Raw genomic sequence first — 22,610 nt, forward strand, 5'->3', positions numbered from 1 at the left:
TGTGAAGCCCCATATTAGACTCATTTATAATAAGTATTTAACCTGAAAGAGCACAGTTGGCCTAGAGAAGATAATACTATAGAAAACATACCCCATTAGAAGCTTTCTTCTTTGCTTTCCATTCATCCAGCTGTGCCTTTGTCTTTGCATCAACTTTAACAAGTAGCTTCTTCTCTCCAATCTGCAGGTCATGCAATAACCTGAGTGCACGGAGGGTAGATTCAGGCTCCTTATACTCACAGAATCCAAAAGCTGGCAATGGATGTAAAGAATTAGTGAAATATCAATCAATTATGAAAGATTAAAAATATTTATGGAAAATTAAAATCATTTAGAGACCAAATGTTATAATCAAGCATTATTCATGTTGTCACTCCTTTCTTTCAATTATCTTTGATAAAAATTACTTTTAGCACCCTGAAACAACCAAAAGAGAAAACAAAAACAAGGAAGAAAAATTCTAATCAGGCAAACTGCTACTTATTAGAAGTGCTGACAAAATATTTAGCAGAATCAGCAAATTTCATGATTGTGTCTTTTAATTATTTCATGAATACATTCCATCCATACTTCTTAACAGCTACAAGTAAGTGAGAACAGGCTGCCTGAACATAAATAAAGCACTTTTCAATGTTGAGATGTTAAACTACAAAAGTACTGATCTTTTATCCTAGTTACCACTCTAATTTTTCTATACCTGTTTCATTTTAATAACTAGTCTCACTATTATTACCATTGACTTTAAACAAACACAGTTATGAAAACAAAATTAAATTTAAAAAGAGTAATCTAAAAATTGAAAATAAAATTAAACAAATGAATCCAAATATGTATACAGTTAATGACATAACCACACAGAGAGGAATTTATTCTGAATCTTTTTTTTTTTTTTTTTGTGAGGAAGATCAGCCCTCAGCTAACATCTGCCAATTCTCCTCTTTTTGCTAACGAAGACTGGCCCTGGGCTAACATCCATGCCCATCCTCCTCTACTTTATATGGGACGCCGCCACAGCATGGCTTGACAAGCGGTGCACCACCGGGCCGGCCCCTGGATATATTTTTTTAAAAGCCCTTATCTTTTAGAGACACTAACTAAAATATCTATAGACAAAATGATCTGGTGCTTAGGATTGCTTAAAAATAATATAAGGAAGAAATGGGGAGGGTACAGGTTAAGCACAATTGACTATGAGTTGATAAATATTAAAGGTAGGTGATGAGTACATGGGAATTCATCATACTATTCTAATTTTATATATGTATGAATTTGTCCATAATAAAAGTGTTTAAAGAATGTATATCAAACACGTGTTTCTACTAACAAGTATGAAAAGAACTATTTGTTTTCAAGACTAACAGGTCATCGCATCATCTTTTCTCCTACTTTCTTCCTAAATGCTAATTGTTACGTCTTGATCATACACTCATGCTCTCAAACAAAAAGGACTTCTTAAAGAAATATTACAAGAAACCAGTTAGTCTGAATATTTTTTTCCCTTTTCTACCTCCTACCTGTTTCCACTTTCTAATCTCAACTCTCAGCCAACATCTTCCCAACTGCGGTTAATCCTATTTCAATAAGAAGGAAGACAAAGAGTGCTAATAGAATACCCCCATGGTTAAGGACAATGAGAGTAAAACAGGCAAAAAGTGATTTATGCACACAGGTTAAAATGATCTCAATAAATAAGGAAAAAATTACCTACCTTGAAGTTTTCCAGATGCACCTTGTACTCTCTTCCAGCTCAAAACCAAGCCACATTTCTTCAAAGAGAAAACAAAAGATTGTTCCCACTTAACAAGATAAATTAATTTGTAATACAAATATGAGCACAATTATTCCCACTAGGAAAAAAATAGAAGCCAAAAAGAAAAAAAGATCACACCAGCAACTAAGTTTCTTAAAATTCTCTCAATTCCCAAAAATTATACAAAAGAAATACAGCAAATTATTTTAAAGAAAAGTATAAATTCTTACTGACTCTTACTTGCAGAAAATTGCCTACTTTTTAATAAATTAGAAATTTTACAGTATTAGCCTACCAAAAAATATACATAAAAGCCAAAATGCCCAATATTATAATAGTTAAAACAAACTATATAGTAAATATTTTAAGTCTATAAAGATTATGTTTTAAAACAAATGTATATATTGTAAAGAATTTTTAATGACACAGAGAAATGCTTGATATGGGATGCAAAAATAACATGGGATGTGAAATTGCAATATACAATAAAATTTTAACTACTTAAAAATAAATTTCCATAAAATGATCAGAAATATTGCAAAATGTTAACAGGTCAGGTTGTCTGAAGGGTGGGACATTATGACACTTAGTTTCCTTTCAAAGTTTTTAAACATTATTTCTAATTACAGTATTAAAGTAAAAACTAAAAGGCAAAAAAAAAGTTATTTGTGGAAAATAACTGAAGAATGCCTAAGCTGAGAGAACGCATGAATTTTTCACATCTCCCTTCAGAGAAGCCATTAAAATGATAATCAAAGAATATAAAGATAAAAACCCATATGGTCAAATACAGCATGAGGAAACAGCAGCAGAATTCAACAAAATTTTGAAAAGACAAAATGCAAGCGAATGGATGGTAACTTATTCAGGAGAGCAAAAAACGCTCTAACCCCAAGGGTCTACAGATGCAGATACTGATGAGACAGTTTTAGGCTAACTGATTCTACAAAACCAAGTGGACCTGGACTTAAGGAAAAGGGCACAATGGAAAGTGGGGCTAAAGCATGAAGCTGAATAAAAACAGGTGCTTGCCAGACAATACGAATGCTGAATAATCAAAGCCTCAGAGTTTTTTTCAAGCAACTATCCCTTCCCCACCCCCCAAAGAAAGCCTGAAGAGTGCTTTTCAAACAACTATCCTATCCCCACCCCCAGAGATGACAGCCTGAAGAGTCACGGTCTGAAGAAAGTGAACAGAACAGGCTTGAAATGTACAGCACCAGATATGAAAGAAGATCTGGACAGATACAGAATAGGTAACAGGGGAAGAAAGTAAAGGCATAAGAAATGCTTGAACTCAGTCCTTCACCCCCAACCCCACAGCAGCAGCCAGTCATATACTCAGGCATGAAACTGGAAGTTTTCTAGAGAAACCAACCAGCCTCAAAGAACAGACCTCCACATACTAACATTCAAAACGTCAGGCTGCTGGCTAAATTACCCTATAATAACGCCCAACATTTTACAAACCCAGCTTATGCAAACAGAAGCCTTTTATTTTTTTTTTTAAAGATTTTATTTATTTTTTCCTCCCAAAGCCCCAGTAGATAGTTGTATGTCATAGCTGCACATCCTTCTAGTTGCTGTACGTGGGACACGGCCTCAGCACGGCCAGACAAGCGGTGCCTCGGTGCGCGCCCGGGATCCAAACCCGGGTCGCCAGCAGTGGAGCGCCAGCACTTAACCGCTAGGCCACGGGGCCGGCCCAACAAAAGCCTTTTAATCCTTAACTCTTAATTATGAACAAAGATCACCATTTAAGAAAAGTCTTAAAAGCGAAAAACTCAGAAATCCACAGAAAGCTTAAAAACAAAATACTCTGCTGAACATATAAATCAAGAACAGCTTTTAAAAAAGGATGTTTCAAATTGAAAACATATACATATGTCCACACAAAAACTCATACATGAATGTTCGCAGCACCATTATTCATAATAACCAAAAGTGGAAACAATCCAATTGTTCACTAATTGATGAATGAATAAACAAAATGTAGTATATCCATTAAATAGAATATTATTTGGCCATAAAAAGGAATGAAATACTGATACAAGCTACAATATAGACGAACCTTGAAAACATTATACTAAGTGAAAGAAGACAAAACACAAAAGCCCACATATTCTATGATTCTGTTTAAATAAAATTGCCCAGAACAGGCCAATCCACAGAGACAGAAATTAAAACAGTGGTTGCCAGAGGCTGGAGGGAGGAGAGAATGGGAAGTGACTGCTAACGGTTACAGAGTTTCTATTTGGGATGATGAATATGTTCCAGAATTAAGATGGTGATATCTGTACAACATTCTGAATATATTAAAAACCACTGAACTGTACATTATCAAAGGGTAAATTTTATGATATATGAATTATATCCCAATAAAGATGTTTTTTAAAAAATGTCCTCCCAATGTTCCACTGTGGGAAAAAATTGGCACTGTCTTGTAAAACTAAAAACAAGCATGCCCTAAGATTCAGAAATTCCACGTCTAAGAGAATACATGATAGAATTTTTTTCATGTTCGCCTAGGAAGATATGATATTACCAGTAATAATATAGCAAAACATATTATCAAAGAATGGAAACAATTCATATGACCTTAAGTAGAAAACTGACAATTTATGGTATATTTCTACAACGCAATGGTATATAGCAATGAAAAGTAAATAAAACTAGAGCTACAGATATGCTGGGTGAAAAAAGCAAATTTTGGAAGAATAGAAAATTAAAACTTGCAAATTATAAATTTTTATGAATATATAAATACATAATTAAAGTAAAAAATATGCACAGGAATGATAATCAAAATATTAAGATCTGCAAAGCTAGGTTCTTTGGGTGTTTATTTTCTAAACATTTTTTAATGCAAGGATCATACAATTTACAAAACAGAAATGGCAATAATGTACACTACTAATAAAATGAAGGAAGAGATTTATTTTATTTTATTTATTTATTTTTTTTAAAGATTTATTTATTTATTTTCCCCCCAAAGCCCCAGTAGATAGTTGTATGTCATAGCTGCACATCCTTCTAGTTGCTGTATGTGGGACGTGGCCTCAGCATGGCCGGGAAGTGGCGCGTCGGTGCGCACCCGGGATCCGAACCCGGGCCGCCAGCAGTGGAGCGCGCGCACTTAACCGCTAAGCCATGGGGCCAGCCCCAAGGAAGAGATTTAAAAATGACTTCTCTAAGAAATAGTGGAGATTATGGAGGGAGCGAGTACAGCACTGTTATTTTTCATTATAAAATCATTCAGTATTATTTCACTTAATGATGTGCATGTATCACCTGCATTAAATTTTTAAAACTAAGACAAAAAAGAAAATCAGTGTCTTCACAAGTCAAAAGAACTTATTATTTATGCTCAGAATAAAAACTTTAAAAGAAATCAGTCAATCATCATTGGATGCTAAAAATCATTGTTTTAAAGGCTGCTGGGGAAAAGGACTCACATAGTCTCAAAATATTAACCAAGAGATTACTTTTTTTTTTTTTTTAAGATTTTATTTATTTACTTTTTTTCCCCCCAAAGCCCCAGTAGACAGTTGTATGTCATGGCTGCACATCCTTCTAGTTGCTGCATGTGGGACGCGGCCTCAGCATGGCCGGAGAAGCGGTACGTCGGTGCGCGCCCAGGATCCGAACCCAGGCCGCCAGCAGTGGAGCACGCACACTTTACCGCTAAGCCACGGGGCCAGCCCAAGAGATTATTTATTATTAATGACAAATGGAGAAAAGGTACCCTTAGGGGCCGGCCCCGTGGCTTAGCGGTTAAGTGCATGCGCTCCGCTGCTGGCGGCCCAGGTTCGGATCCCGGGCAGGCACGGACGCACCACTTCTCCGGCCATGCTGAGGCCGCGTCCCACATACAGCAACTAGAAGGATGTGCAGCTATGACATACAACTATGTACTGGGGCTTTGGGGGGGGAAAGAAATAAGTTAAAAAAAAAAAAAGAAAAGGTACCCTTAAAATGGAGAGATTGCCCACCTTAATCAAGTAACTAAACTCATTATCAAAAATAGGACCAAGAGACATCGTGTGCCTCTTGCTATACTGCACTGAGAACAAAACATCACCTGTGAACCATTCTTGCATAAAATGCTTACTCTGAATCTAAATTAGTCAGATCCAATTTGGGAGAGAGATTCTGCAAAAGACTTGGACTCTTCAAAAACGTCAATGTCATGAAAGACAAAAACAAAACAAGCAGACAAAAAACGGCAGGGAACTGTTCTATATTAAAGAAGCTGTCTAAAGAGGCATGACAATTAAATGCAATGTATAATCCTTGACTGGATCAGAGATCAAAACCAAAAAACAGCTATTATGGAAATTATTGGGAAAATTAAATAAGAACTATATGTATATTAGTTAACAATGCTGTATCAGCCTTAAATTTCTTAAGCGTGATAATGGTTTTGTGATCATGTAGGAGAATGTCCTTGGTCTTCAGAGATATAACAGGTATTCAGAGGTAAAATATTAACTTACTCTCAAAGTCACAACTTACTCTCAAATTACTCAGGAAAAAAATATGTAGCGTGTGTGTGGAGAGAGAGAGAGAAAGTAAACATGGCAAAATGTGTTACAAGGGTGTTCACGGTACTATTCATTCAATCTTTTGGCAGGATTGAAATTTTTCAAGATAAAAAGGAGAAATTACTCAGAGTCTTCTTTCTGCTTTTTCGTAAGTTTGAAATTTATAACAATAAAAGTTTTAAAAATGAAAAATAAACAGTTTAACTTACAGCAAGGAGCTGTCTTATAAGCATGTCTGAGGCCTTCTCGGAAATGTTGCCAACAAAAACTGTAGTAGTGGGACCACAATTTTCATCATTTTCTTTAGTCTTTAAGCCCGGATGATCCTTTCTTGCTCCCAAATGCTTTCCCACCATAGACACAGTGGGTACTAAGACCTAAAATGAAGAAAGGCAATAAAATTTCATCTGAGAATTAAATTTCCTATTATGTTTAATGTAACGTTAAGCTAAAAACATCAACTTTAAAGTAGTAAATATTTGGCAATTATTAAAGGTTCTACATACTTAAAGCTCCTAAGCACAAAGCATTTTTCATTAATGCAAACTTATTCATGACAAGTAATGTTCCACTATTAGGTTACCTTTCTTTTAAAAACAACTTGGAAAAGCAAATACTTGGATAGAAATTTTTTTATGTTTAAGACATAATTTTTAAATGTTTAAGGACACATAAATCATTTAAAACTACCAAATATATCCAGAAGTTTCCTCACAACTGTACTCTGTACTAACATAAAAGCAAATTTCAATTATCTCTGCTAATCCTCTTGCAGAATATTCAAATACTCCCATAGCACTCTCCCCACACTTAAATTTTACCTTTTATCAGTTACTTGTGTCTCTATCTTATTTTCCCTTTATAAGTTTCAACTTCCCAGAGGAAGGAACAGTCTTACTCATCTTTGTATGTGTAACTGAATTGAGCAAAACACCCAAAGTACGGACTGAATAAATAGTGGTGAACTGGTAGAGCTGCTCCAAACCCCAACTCTCACCTTCTCCTTGGCTAAAATGCCAGCAAGTAAGAGTACTTGTCATGTGGAGGTTTTCCAAAATAGCTGAACAATGGATGTCCAATGCAAGAAAGGCTGGACTCCCCCTTAGTCTGCAGAACCATATCTTCTTAGTGGCCTGTCTCACAGCAGATTCCTATTTTCCCACATAGTTCCCATCTCCCTTTTACTGGGAATAACAACACTCTCCTCCCTTTCCAAAACCCACAGGTAGAAAAACAGTTGAAAGTAATAAGATCTACCTTCCCTCATAGTGGAATTCCAAATGAAGCCTAATATTCTATCAACTCAAAGAAAAATTCTGGTTAAATAACAGTTAAGAGGGTTATAATTTATTCATGTGCAATAATATACTAGCACTCTTAGCTAAGATGCTTCGAGTGTACAGAAGCTTTGATGAACGTGGCGAATTAAGGTTCAAGACGTAAGACTGGGGGCTGGCCCAGTGGCGCAAGCGGTTAAGTGCGCGTGCTCCACTGCTGTGGCCTGGGGTTCGTCCCAGGTGCGCACCGACGCACCACTTGTTAAGCCATGCTGTGGCAGCGTCCCATATAAAGTGGAGGAAGAGGGGCATGGATGTTAGCCCAGGGCCAGTCTTCCTCAGCAAAAAAGAGAAGGATTGGCATTGGATGTTAGTTCAGGGCTGGTCCTCCTCGCAAAAAAAAAAAAAAAAGACGTAAGACTGAATAATGAAACACTTCAGCAGAGGAAAGGCTTCAGTAAAAGTTTACAAAGCTTGAAGGCATCATACTACAGGACAGAAAAAAAATTGCTTGAAAGGGGCTAAAAATTAGGTAGGTGGGAGGAGAGGGTAGAAATATATTCAATACAAATTTCATTTCAAAATTTAAATTTCTGTTAGGATCATTCCTACATTCTTTTTTTGTCTCTTTTAAGAGATCAGACATGTCAGATCATTTTCCTATCTCCCAGGACCAACAGAAAATGAAGGAATGATGGAAGAGCCAACGTCCTAAATCTGAAAAAAACAATTATATGAAGAGCCTGGAGAATAAGAGGGAAATCGTAAAACTATTTATTTAGGGATCATATTTTAAGGGCACTTGCATATATGCATAGCTGAGTGAAAATAATACTTATTCAAATAAGTAGCATGATATACATGGATGCTCTCACTCCCTTCCTATTATTCTTTTAAACACTTAAAATAAATTATCTCAGTTTATCAAGTTTTTTAACTTTAAAAGCAATAACACTACCATATCTCCTAATTCCTCCTTAAAATTATACTTACAGTTGGAGCAGGAGCCATAATGCTCATTGGTACAGGAATCATTGGGGTCCCTAAGAAAAAAGTATAATGAGTCTTAAGAATACAATTACATATGATTGTATTCTATATCAACTATATCCCATAAAATATGTATCCTCACTCATAGTTAATTTAAGTGGAAATGTAGGTCTAAAGAAAATGAGATACTGATGAATGCCTTATTTTCAAAAGCAATGTGGTATCAGGTCAGTCTATACAAACTTACATACAACAAAAAACTATTCTAAAAGCTAAAAGGCTACCACAATATGCTTAAGGAGTATAAAATTCTGGATAGTTATCAACTCATGTTCGTTTGCTTCAGTACATCCTCAAAATCAGCCAACTTGCACAAATACAGATTCACTTACAGGTCAACAATGCTATTAATGAATCCTTTAAAAGTAAAAACAAATCCTTTGAAGGTAAAAAAAAAAAAAAGTATATAAAATGAGAAATTAATCTGGAAACCTAGGAAGAATCCTGTTACTTTTATAAAAAAAATCATGTAAAAAATAAGATCAGTAATGTCAGTCACTGTCAAAGAGAAAATCTCTAAAACAAGCATCTGCTGCTCTGAGGGTTTAAGAGCTGTCAAAGGGCTATCTACTTTTGACATCTTAGTGGAATCTGCTTTTTGTTTTCAATTACACTGTTTACTAATCAGTAGCTGCTGTATTGAGAGTTCTTGTGTACATAACTAATGAAGAAATCTTACCATTTGAGAACTAAGAAAAAGGTTGCAATGAGGGCAAAAATCAGTGAAATATCTGTCTACTTTTCTAACATAAATTTTAAAATGCTTCTAAATATATCTCAAGAAGTTCTGAAATCACTCTTCAGTTCAAATTTAGCATCAATTTAAGATAATTTTCCATCTAAAACTGGTAATAAATTTTTAAACATTTAACACTATCTGCTTATTTTCCAATATAACTTATTTAAAAAAACTTTATGGTTTTTTGTGGGGTTTTTTTGGTGAGGAAGATTCGCCCTAAGCTAACATCAGTGCCAATCTTCCCCTATTTTGTATGTGGGACGGCACCACAGCATGGCTTGATGAGCAGTGTGTAGTCCGCACCCAGGACCTGAACCCGAGAACCCCTGGCCGCCAAAGCAGAGCACGCGAAACTTAACCACTACGCCACCAGGCCAGCTCCAACTTTACAGTTTTTAAGGTAAGATGTTTAGAAGATAAAAATCAAGACTGCTATCAATAAGTCTATAGAAGACTGTAGAAAATAGAAAAAAACATTAAGACTTCAGAATCAAACTTGGGTTCAATTTTTGGTTCTATAACTTTTAGCTGTGCAACCTTGGGCAAGCTTTTTAACCTCAGCTTCAGTTTCCTCAATTATACTGAGATAATTATTTCCTCAGAGTGCCTGTGAGATTAACTGAGATCATTTATATGGAACACTTAAATACAGTGGACTCTCAAAACTATAATCAACTTGTATCTAAATTTTCCACTTTTAACTTTGCAAAACAAAAAACAAATACTCCCCCATTTACCAACTGTAATCTAGGTGGCACCTCTTCTAGGTAAACTTTCTATTAAAGAAAACATTCAGAAAAAGACGAATTGAAAAACATTTTTTTCCTTTTTAACAGTTACTAAAAGTTTAATAGCATGTTTCCTACCTCAACTTACTAATTTCATACAATGTAGAATTTACATTAAAAAATGTATTGCTACTCATTACAAAGACCTACACATGCTAAAGTGAAAAAGTGCAGAAAGTGTGAACAGTGTATGACTAGATGAGTTTTTAAAAAACAGAAATGGGGAAAGAGTAAATATAAGCAAATACACTGGGATAGGCAAAGAATATCTCTGGAGAGTTACACACTAGAAACTGATAAGAAAGGCTATGTTTGAGGAAGGGAACTCGCAGGGACTGTGGGGGAAAACTTTCTTTTTATGTAAGCACTACTTTTTAAGGAAAAATTATGGTTATTTCTCAAATTTATTTTCTAATTTAAGATATAATGTAATCTCCACATACATTACCTTAGAGTTCAATTAACTGAACTAACAGGCAAGACAAGAAAATTATACATGAAGATGGGTATCATGGTCTTGAATTATTACACTACTTTAGCGTACTATTTCATTATTTACCTTTTGAAGTACTGATGCTGCACACAGAATGCAAGTAATGAATGAGCTGCAACTAAAGTCTGATTTATCACCCAAATATGCTTCCCTAAACAGACATGATACCATACACTGCTGCAAATGTAATCAGAATTGTTTAACAGTGTTACCATTCTGTGAATAAATGCCCACATTAGTATAGCATTGACCAAACAGGCATGAAGAAATACTGAAAATCTGGTTTTGGGGTCTGCTGACCCATCTTAAAAGATATGCAGGGAGTAGCCTTAAGAGAAATATGTCCCATTTATCATCTACTTCCACTTATAATTTGGTATAGTGATCATCAGAAAATGTTACATTTAGTATTTGTTCTTTTAAAATTCAAAGGAATTTAAAATCTTTTCTATAAAACCAATCTACTGGCAAAGAAACTGAGGCACTGATTTTTCACTGTCACCTTTCCTGATTCTGAACAAGTGATTAAGCTTCATTACCAATCCCTTAAATTTCTTCGCAAAGAAATAGAAAGTAAACTATTCTTCCCTATAACTCTATAACACAAAGGCTTTATTAAAAGTATCATGGTTAGGGGCCAGCCCAGTGGCATAGTGGTTGGGTTCACGTGCTCCGCTTCGGCAGCCCGGGGTTCACAGATTCAGATCCAAGGCATGGACCTACACACCACTCATCAAACCATGCTGTGGCAGCATCCCACATACAAAAAACAGAGGAAGACAGGCACAGATGTTGGCTCACAGACAACCTTCCTAAAGCAAAAAGAGGAAAACTGGCAACAGATGTTAGTTCAGGGCTAATCTTCCTCACCAAAAAAATAATAATAATAATAATTATAAATAAATAAATAAATCTCTCATTTAAAAAAAAAAAAGTATCAGGGCCAGCCCTGTGGCTTAGTGGTTAAGTGTGCGCGCTCCACTACTGGTGGCCCGGGTTCAGATCCCGGGCGCGCACCGATGCACCGCTTCTCCAGCCATGCTGAGGCTGCGTCCCACACACAGCAACTAGAAGGATGTGCAACTATGACATACAACTATCTACTGGGGCTTTGGGGAAAAAAAAGGAGGAGGATTGGCAATAGATGTTAGCTCAGAGCCAGTCTTCCTCAGCAAAAAGAGGAGGATTAGCATGGATGTTAGCTCAGGGCTGATCTTCCTCACAAAAAAAATAATAATAAAAAAAAAAGTATTATGGTTACTAGTAAGGCCTATCAAAAAACAGATCTTATCATGAGACTATATATTTATAAATAAAATCAGGATATATGGACCCCCAAAAATTGAGGCCCAAGTGAAAGTGGCTCAGGACACTGTCCTTCTTAAATTAATCTGTTTAATAGCTGACAACTTTATTCAGTTTTCTGTTAACATTTTCTCAATCACACTTTTCAGCAGAAATTCCTTTACAGTCCATTCAAGAGCAACTAAGTTACTGACTAAAATTCAATAATTGTTACATGGAATAAGTGGAAGTATTTAAACTTTCACACTATATCCCTGGCAGCAGGTAGTAACAAATACACATCCATGATTGTCTAGAAGAGCAGCTTAAAAAGCCTGCTACAAGCATGTTATGTCTTAAAGATTTATACAAATACTGCATTCTGGTGTCAGCCTCAGTGGCCTAGTGGTTAAGTTCTCTGAGTTCCTCTTCAGTGGCCCAGGTTTGGTTCCCGGGCATGGACTTACACCACTCAATCTGTCAGTGGCCATGCTGTGGCGGTGGATCACATACGAAAAGAAAAAAAAAAAAAAAAAGAGGAAGATTGGCAGCAGATGTTTGCTCAGGGCAAATCTTCCTCAGCAAAAAAAAAAAAAAAAAAAAAGGCATTCTACCTCATAATAAATATGCATAAATAGTGGTTCTGATTTTTTAAATTATGATTTACCCACAAATTCTTAAAGATTTAAACGATACTGCAGAAAAATTGCCACGTTTATCTTGTGGCTTTTCACATCTACTTCAATATTGCTGCGTACCTGACCTAGGGGTAAAGATCCCCAAAGCTAAGCCCCTGTAACATATGTGTTATGAATTAACAACCCATCATATGAGCCAATTGCAATGTACTTTTGATTTTGCAACAGTCATGCTCTTTAGTAAAACAGTGTAACTTCAAATAGATAATCCAATGGTTAAAAACAGGTCCCTAGTGTAAAGCTTTCCTCAAACAGAAAACACTTCTGTACAATATACAAGATCATTTGCTGATAGCAGCCTGAATTACTCAGATTCTATGTCAAAAGAAAATATTTCTAACAGGCAAATTAAGGAGAGTTCTCAGATACTATCCTTTGGAAGGGCAACTGATTTTATATGAAATGTTTTCAACCCATTAAAATATAGGGCCGGCTCCGTGGCTTAGCGGTTAAGTGCACGCGCTCTGATGCTGGCGGCCCGGGTTCGGATCCCGGGAGCGCCCCGAGACACCACTTCTCCGTCCAACGTGAGGCCGAGTCCCACGTACAGCAACTAGAAGGATGTGAACCTATGACATACAACTATCTACTGGGGCTTTGGGGGAAAAAACTGAATAAATAAAATCTTTAAAAAAAAAAAAAATAAAATATAAAAATATTTGAACTACCATCCATAAACCAAAAGAAAACTTTCTCTTTCTCTTAGGCCAAGCAATGTTAATATGCACCTCAAGAAAATGGTTCTCAAATGTGGGTTCTCTTACCTATGCTTAAATGGATGCCTAGGAATCACCTGTAAAGTTGTTAAAAATAAAGATTCCTAGGCCCCAATTTCTGAGGATCTGATTCAGTGGGCTGGGGTGGGGCCTAAACATTTTTTTTTATCTCATAGAACTTTGGAGAGAGGAAGCTTTTATATAGTGATTTGGAAAGCTCTCCAACATATATTGTCAAGTAAAAAAAAGCCAACGGACAGAATAATATACATAGGATGCTACTATATATCTTTGTTAAAAGATAAAAATAAAAAACTAATGGATAAAAGAATACATACTTACAGTGGCCTGTAATATGAATTAAAAAATATCTGAAAGGATAAAGAAGAAACTAAGAACCCTGTTTTGTTTCCCTCTTTCAGTAAGGGAATAGTAGCAATAGTTAGTGGGAAGGTGAGGAAAATTTTTCACTGTATATCTTTTTTAAAAAAATTTTTTTCCCCAAAGCCCCAGTAGATAGTTGTATGTCATAGTTGCACATCCTTCTAGTTGCTGTATGTGGGACTTGGACTCAGCATGACCGGAGAAGCAGTGCGTCGGTACGCGCCTGGGATCCGAACCCGGGCCGCCAGTAGCAGAGCGCGCGCACTTAACTGCTAAGCCACGGGGCCGGCCCCATCACTTTATATCTTTTTGAACCATATGAATGTATTACCTATTTTTTAAAAATAAAGATTTTTTGTGTGTGTGTGAGGAAGATTAGCCCTGGGCTAACATCTGTGCCCATCTTCCTCCACTTTATATGGGACGCCACCACAGCATGGCTTGACAAATGGTACATCGGTGCGTGCCCAGGATCCGAACCCCAGACCGCCACAGCACAGCGTGTGCACTTAACTGCTACGCCACTGGGCTGGCCCCAAAAATAAAGATACTTTTTAAAACTTCCCAGATGAGTTTGATAGTCAGCCAGATATGAAAACTACTGCTATAGGAAAATGAGACATCCCATCTCCAGAATGATGCTAACAGACATCTTTACTACTAACACAGTCACATACCTATCATGTTCCTAAAGTTAATATTGCAATGACAAAAGTAAAGGTTAAAAAAACAACAACAGTATCCACAAACTTACCTGGAGGTACAGGTGGAGGGAAGCCAGGAAACTGTGGGGGTGGGATCCCTGGTGGGAGTGCCGGGATTCCCATGGGAGGGCGATTCAAATGAGGGGGGAAAGACATTCTTACTGCAGCGGTCTAAAGAAAGAAATCATGACAAATCATTTTATTTGAAAACTTTACAATTTGATATGCCTGGTTTGTTGGCCTTCATTTTTAGAATATCTGCAAAATTCTAAAGTTTTCTTACCCAAAGGAGTTGGCAAAGACCCTCTTTTCTCTGTCTGTCCATTGAGAATTTTTAAAACTTAGATCTTTTCTAAAATAAGTTCCCAAAATGTACACGATCTAAGTTCAGGATAGACTCCTACAATCATATGGGAATACATATAAAGGAAGAAAAAAATTTTGAGGTTCAGTTAATATCCAAAAATTAAATACCAAACATCAACGAATCTTTTTAAACCAAACTCAGAATCCAGGGAGGTATCTAACAGTTTTGGGTTTTTGGAAAAGTGTTCTGATGCATTCATTTTTTTTTACACACATCAGCACCCTGAAAACTAAAGTTACAAAGTTACACAGTATTTCTTGATTCAATGTTGGTCAGTTCCTCAAAGACAAATAAATGCCTCAGTGAACAAACCTGAGGGGAAAAAAACCTCCTCACATCAGGTCACACTGTAACCGTTCAAATATATATAAAGAAAATATACAATTTGTGACAATGAGGAAAAAATCTTAATTTTTCTTAAACCTAAAAGCAAACTTCTTAACTATTCTTGAGTGAAATTCAATGAAATGAATGAACGAAATTCAAGAATCAGATGCTAACATTTGATTTTTAAAAATACAAGAACACACTGAACTGTTTCATTTGGTTTATGATATTACTTAAAAGAAACTTAATTTTGTCTTTTAGTTAAAAGAAGTATTTAAGACTTTTCCTCCCCCCAAATTTTTTTCCAACATACTCAAGTGTCCAACTATTGGAAAAAGTAGAAAACCAATGTTAGGATGTCCTACGAGAATTCCAAGCACCAATTTAAAAAAGCAGCCATTAATAAGTGGGTTGATCTCATATCAATGATGCCACTAAAAGTAGTGATTTGATTAACAGGACATTTTTTTTGGACACTAGGATAAATTCCTCCACCTACTCTCTATAACTGAAGGAGCCTAAAGTTACAAGCTTTTAAAAAATGTTTGTCTCTACTCTTTTCTTTTCGTGTTTTATACACTGTTTTACTCACCCTTCAGAAGAAAGATAAAAGTGCATCTTCCACTTCCTTGCCCCTAAATCCCAACAGTTTGGTATATATCATTGTATTCTTCTAAACATCTTTCTATACAGAAACTAATCTATATTCATTTGTGTTTTTCTGCAAACAATATAATCATACTATATTGTCGTGTGCATTTCTCCCTCATTAACACCTCTTCATGTCAGCTCATAAAGTTCTATTCTATGCTTCATAATGCAGTAAACTATTATAATACAGACATAAAATAATCGTTCAACCAACATTGATGGCTGGCTCCACTTTTTACCTCTCACAAATAATGTTGAACCTTCCTGGACATATAACTCTAGGCATCTGTGCAAGCAATTCTATAATATAGATTAGTACTGTATATATCCACACTTTACCTCCAAATGATCCTCCCAAACTAGTGTACAAAGTTATATTCTCACCACCAATATATGGATATTCCCTTTCCTGATAGCCTCCCCATCACTGGAGTAAATCAGTGTTTAAACTATAACAATCTGAGAGGCAAAAACTACCCTCTTGTTTCAATTTGCATTTCTCTAATCACTAATGAGGTTAAATATCTTTTACCTGTTTATTAGACATTTCTTTAAAACAGTCTTAGAAAAGTATGTCCTTCGTGCTCACAGCTGTTCTTCCTCAGTGTTCTTTCGACTTAGTAAATTAGGATAATATAAGTCTATAAAATCTAAACTTCAATTTCAGAAAACACAGTACATTTAAAATATTTAAAAAGCTTTACAGATAAATTCCTAGGATAATTTCATATACTTAGCAAATAAGGTACTGGAAATGCTTTAAAATATTAAGTAGGTATCAGCATAAATTAAAAAGGAAAAATGCAATTTAAGATTATAAATGTGTTAAATTTTTAAATCATCTTTTTGTAATACTTTTCGCCCCAAAACAAAAACAAATATTCTATACGAAGGGGATGGAAAGTGTAACTCCTTCTAAAACAGAGAGGGCTACTGTCCTACTTACAGAGGCTCTTGTATTATCATAATAATACTCTATCTCAGCTCTTTCTTAGGAGGGCAGTTGGTATTAATACCTGTTGAATAAATAAATTAATCAATGAATAAATCAATAAACAAACTCATGAGGACCTCATTAAACAAATTTATTAAGAAGCTACAGGGGAAGGGTGGGGGGAAAAAAAAACTACCACATGCCAGGTACTATGCTAGCGATGACCCAGTGGCTAGCCTCAAAATTACAAAGATTGGGCCATGAATTATTTTTTTCCCAAGTATTAGATATAAAAATTATTTAAAAAAGAAAACTTCTTGGTGTTTAAACTATATTTCATGGTTTTTAAACGTAAAATTCATTCTGTTAAGAGTTAACCCGATTATGTTTCATTTTAGTTTATGCCAATATACCCACTCCATTCACTTTTACTTTTTCTATGAAGTATTTCCCCTTTATTGGGAACTGTTCAAAACTTGCTTATTCATAGGCTGAACTTCAAAGGTGAAGGTAATCTTAGTAAGATAATGGCCCCTCCTATGGAAATTCAGAAAACAAACATTTCTGGTGATCTCTGATAAATATTAATGTTCACTTTAAACATCCTAAAATGAGAGTATCAACCACTTATTTCAACATAAAGTTTTACATTTTGACATATGTTAAAATGATTGAGAATAAACTTTTATAACTACAAGCAAAGTTCATCAGTTTTTACCGATAGTTGATAGATAAAACTGTAATATTCTCTTAAAATAAACAATATAGATATTCAAAGTTGGTAGGTACTTTGCAGAATGAAGTAGGGAAGAGAGCTAGGGTGGTCAGGCCTCACCAAGGTGACATTTGAACAAAGACTTGAAAGAGGGTGAGGCAGGAAGCCCTATTCATATCTGGGGGCAACAGACTTCTGAGCAAAGGAAACAGCAAAAAACAAAGAGCCTGAGGTGGGCATGAAGTGTTGCAGGAGGAACAGCAAGACCAACAGATGGAGCAGAGTACTCAAAAGTCAGGGAAAGTTGGAGATAAATGCCGAGTATTACTTGGGGAGAGGGTTCAGAGTGTGTAGGGTTTTGGAGGCCACTATAAAGGTTTTGGGTTTTACTCTGAATGAGACGGAAAACATTTGAAAGGTTTTTGACTTGATTTACATTTTAACATTGTCACTGGCCACTGTGTTAAGACTGGAGGAAAACAATAGTAGAATCAAAAGACTCCTGCAATAATCCAGACAAGAGAGGGTGGCCTGAAAGAGGTGGTAGTGGTGAAAGCAGTCACAAGTTTTGGATTCTGGATATACTTTGAAGGTAGCCAACTGTTGAGCGATTGTGTTGGGGGTTAAGAAAAAGGGAGATGCAGACATTATTTTATCAGTACTGAAATGATTTAAATAGCATCTTTAAAATATTTGAATAGTAGTGCTTCACTTTTAGAAGGCTCAAAGCATTTTTACCTGCTAAGTATGAAACTTTATGGCTCAAAGTAACAAAAGCAACCACCTAAGATAGAAGTGTTCCCTATCTCTAGTGAGGCAGTGGTCATACAGGTTTATGCATTTGTCAAAATCCACTGAAATTAAAATGGGTGCATTTTATTGTATGTAAATTTTATCTCAATAAATTTGGTCTAAAAATAGAAAACAAGCTTCTAAATAAGATTTATCTGTACCACTCAACATATGCATGCATTCCACTTTTCTCTTTTTCCTCTTTACCCTTTTAAACCATTCTTTTTTCCTGCACTCCTGAGAATACCATTACTGCTTATAAGCATTCCTCCATTACAGATTTATCCCGATAGAAACAAAATATTTCACCAGGGATAGATTTACAGGCTAACCCCATCAGGACGCTGTGTGCCAAATTTCTGAAATGGTAAGAGACAAATGAACCAACAGATTCTCCACAGCAAACACTCATATACAACTTATTCATTCATTCAATAAATATCTAGCTTCAATTATGTGACAGGTTCTTTTCCAAGTATTATTTTTATTTGTTCTGAAAGAGCAAATTTTAAGTTTAATTATATAAAGTTATACAGCCAGTCCAGTGGCTCTACACTGAATATAAAGGATTACTAGTGTAGCACGCACCATTTCCTACTCTGCTTACAGCCTGCAAGGTACAATGGACTGACAACTGCCCCAGCCCAAGGCAAGCCCTTCAAAACACCATTCCTCAAATTGAATTTCCACAAACTTGGGAGTCTTCAGGAACCATTCCTAAGAAAAAGTGTTCCATGTCCAAAGAAGAATGGGAAATATGTCATTAACAAAAAGTTTCTTTTACAGGGAAGCTTTTCAGAAAAAATACTCGTGTTTTGTCTCCAAAAAGGGAGCTGATCTTTTTCTGAGATTTCCACTTTGCTATTTTACCATTTTCAATGATTAAAAAGCAATACTATGTATAGAGAAAGATTAGTGGTAGTCTGGAGCTGGTGGGGGGAACAGAGTGACTTGTAAACAGGAAAGAGGGATCCTTTTGGGGTAATGGTTGCACAACTCTGTACATTTACTAAAAATCACTGAATTGCACATTTACAACAAGTGAATTTTATATGTCAATTACACCTTACTAATGCTCCTTTAAAAAAAAAGCAGGGCTGACCCCGGGGCTTAGCGGTTAAGTGCATGCGCTCCGCTGCTGGTGGCCCAGGTTGGGATGCCGGGCGCGCACCGACGCACCGCTTCTCTGGCCATGCTGAGGCCGCGTCCCACATACAGCAACTAGAAGGATGTGCAACTATGACATACAACTATCTACTGGGGCTTTGGGGGGAAAAAATAAATAAAATTATAAAAATAAATAAATAAATAAATAAGCAATACCAATTCAGGACAATATCAGGCAAAACCCAATTAAGACCTGTAGATTAGACAATATTGTATGAATATTAATTTCCTGATTTTGATCATTGTACTGTTGTTAAGAGAATGTTCTTGTTTTTAGAAAACACACACTTAAGAATTTGGGATTAAGGGACACCAGATCTGCAACTTAGTAACAAAACATTTCATAAGAAAACCATGGAGAAAAAGAGGAGAGGAGGATAAAGCAATTGGTAAAATGTTAACATTTGGGGAATCTGGGCGAAAGGTATTTGAGAATTGTTTGTACTATTCTTGCAACTTTTTTTAAATTTGAAATTATATCAAAATAAAAAGTTTAAAAAAGCAGTATCAATAATTCTGGTTAGTGGAAATACTAAGTTCTTTTTACTTTCTGCAGTTTCAAAATTCAAAAAAAAAAAAGGAAAAAAGCTGTTCAGAAACTTTAAGGCAGATCCAATCAAAATCCTCTTCTATGAATGGCAATAGTACTATCAGAAAAGACCACTAAGAGATTTAAAAAAATACACAGAATGTTTTTGTAAGACATTAAAAGATTCAATAACTACTTTTGCATCCAAAGTTATAAGAGTCAATACAATTTTTCTCTAAATCATGTGTAAACAAGAAAAGTATGTAGCTAATCTGTCTGTGGCCAAAAATAACTTGAAAATCCCAAACTTCTATTAAGTCTGAAGTAGTTGCCCAATGTTAAAATGTACTCATTTTATTTAAAAAATATATTTAGAGTCTTACCACAGTGGAACAAAAAGATAGCAAACCACAAAATTTAAAAAAACTTGTCAAAATTATTTTTAATATATGGTGCCAATAGCCAACAGTGGGACAATAAAAGCATTTTCTTTCTAAAAGTGTTTTGGTACCCTACCAAAAAAAAAGGAAAAAAATCCACTTTGGGAACCAAAAAGGAAATCTAACCCCTAGAAGAAGAAATATTTAATAAAAATATCAACTAACATTTTTATTTACTTTTGTTTACAAAAGCCTTCAATATTTATTCTTCTCATTTAATCTCCCAAATTACCTGGTATAGATATATTATTCTCTTTTTACACATGGAAAAGCTAACTTGTCCAAGGGAACACAATAAGCATATGGGGACTCCAAGGTCCCCACTATCCTGAAATTACCAATCCAAAGGCTGTTTTCACTCTATCACAATGCCTCTTTCTAGTAATAACATGCCAATGAGAAACTTCTTATTAAGGACTGACTTTATTTATAAAAGTCTATTCAGAGTACACTGGAAGAAATGTTAGAGTCAGGGTTAGACTCTTGTACTTCACTAAAAATTCTTAAATAACAAACAATATCAGTTAATTCTTAAATAACAAACAATATCAGTTAATATGGACTAAACACTATGGTACTTGGGTATTACACTAAGGACTTTTCCCAATTAATCCCCAATCCCAACAACCTATAAAATGGGTACTATTATAACCCTCATTTTACAGACGAAGAAAACCGAGGCTTTAAGAAAAGTTAAATTAATTCGAATGGTATCGTATCTACTTGAATCATGAGGAACTGATGACCAACTGAATGCCTTTCTCAGCCTCTGAATGTTTTTGAAAATAATCTTTCAAAAATTAAAGCTCCCAAGACAATATAAAAATTGTTTATAGACTACTGCCAACTACCTAATTCACAGTCCTTCACACTACAGCAGTCTGGTGCAAGAGAAGTCCAATCTCTTCCCTCCTTAAGGTCTGCTGCTCTCTGCCCAGTATCAAAATGGCTTTTCCATAGCAATATAAATCCATATTACATAACTTCAAAATAATCTTCACACTCCTAGACCTATTTCGAAAAACGTATTTAGAAAGTAGTATGGAAGACCACAGAAGGGTGAGAAAAAAGTAACACATTTTAATGTGGACCTTGGTAATCGCCTAGAATGAATGGAGACACAGTTTACTGCAACCTCCAACGGAGGAAGGGGGCAGGACCACAATACTCATCACAGTCTTAGGCAAGCAAACCAGAAGGGCGCTAAAAAAGGTGGGTATTAGCTACATCCAAGGGGACGGGGGTCAGTTCACTTCGGTGGCGGGTTCTAGATGACCAAAGAGGAAGGGAAAGAAATCCGTTGGTGGCCAGCAGCTCGCAAAAAAGGGTGGGTGCTGGCTGGCTTCTAGGGAGAGCCCGGGGCAAGTGTGTCCTAGGCCCGGAAATCTACCGTGGGGCTCCGCAGGCTCGGGCCAGAGAGGGGCCTCAGGGAAGGGCTCCCCAGGGACTGGCCGACCGTTCTGTGGCAAACGTGGAGCCCAGAAAGGGCCGAGGCGATCCACTCTGTGGCGGACCGTGGAAGGGAAAGGGAAAGTGGGCGACAATGCAAAGAGGAAAGCTCTGGCGGTAGGTCCGGCCTCCACCGGGTCCTGCTGGGCCCACTGGCTTCCAAGGCCTCAGAGAAGCGGAGCAACCCAAGCCTCGTGCCCGTCCCCTCCCCCACCCCAACCCCCCCTCACCCCCATCCCACCTCGGCCCTGTCGCTGCCTCTCCGGCTTTCCCTCCCCCAGCCGAGGTACCCGGTCTCCCGGTTTCCACACGCGTTCAGAGGCATGAACTCACCCGCCGCTGAGGAAACGGTACTGTCTTCAAGGCCTTCCGGGCTCCAGGTTACGAGAGGGCTCTACCGGTTCGAGGCTTCTGCGCGCCGCTCGCCGGGAGACTGCTCCCAAAGCACCTACTCGCACAGGCCGCAGACACAGCCGCGCTGCGCGGGGAGCTTCTGGAGGTCTTCCTCTTGCCCGGCGTGCACTGCGGCCGGGGGAGTGGAAAGAAGAATCATAGAGAAGAATGTATATAGATAGTCTTCACTGTTGGCTCTGAATCACTATGCAGCAGCGAATAACCATCGAGAAGGAGCGCCTAGTGGGGACTAGAAAGGCTCAAGCTGTGAATGACGACCCACCCTGCCATTTTTGATTGGAGCTGATTGAATCTTATGACTACGCGACGCCATCTTGAGGTCAAGGTTCCTGCTGGGCACGGAGCGAGGGCTGGTGGAAGATGTCTCAGTTTTTGTAGTTTTGTGTTTCGGGCATTAG

General features: G+C 36.7%; 1 protein-coding gene across 3 annotated transcripts in view; it reads right to left on the bottom strand.

Moving 5' to 3' along the window:
* Nucleotides 1-22,290, bottom strand: part of RBM25 (RNA binding motif protein 25) — a 54,707-nt gene extending 32,417 nt beyond the window's left edge. Inside the window, exons 1-7 of one of the 3 annotated variants that reach the window (XM_087448271.1) lie at nt 22,132-22,278; nt 14,711-14,827; nt 14,478-14,598; nt 8,565-8,614; nt 6,504-6,671; nt 1,709-1,766; nt 92-252 (exon numbers count right to left, since the gene is read on the bottom strand). In XM_087448271.1, the coding sequence (XP_087304397.1) occupies nt 92-252; nt 1,709-1,766; nt 6,504-6,671; nt 8,565-8,614; nt 14,478-14,598; nt 14,711-14,752 (600 nt within the window). In that variant the 5' untranslated portion in view covers nt 14,753-14,827; nt 22,132-22,278. Of the gene's footprint in view, nt 1-91; nt 253-1,708; nt 1,767-6,503; nt 6,672-8,564; nt 8,615-14,477; nt 14,599-14,710; nt 14,828-16,718; nt 16,789-22,131 lie in introns of all 3 variants that reach the window. The other 2 variants (XM_087448272.1, XM_004426321.3) reach the window with 2 other exon arrangements.
* Between the last annotated feature and the right edge of the window lie 320 nt (nt 22,291-22,610).

The sequence above is a fragment of the Ceratotherium simum genome, chromosome 24, assembly GCF_057802395.1.
Source record: "Ceratotherium simum simum isolate JZ-2026a chromosome 24, ASM5780239v1, whole genome shotgun sequence".
Classification (NCBI taxonomy): Eukaryota; Metazoa; Chordata; class Mammalia; order Perissodactyla; family Rhinocerotidae; genus Ceratotherium; species Ceratotherium simum.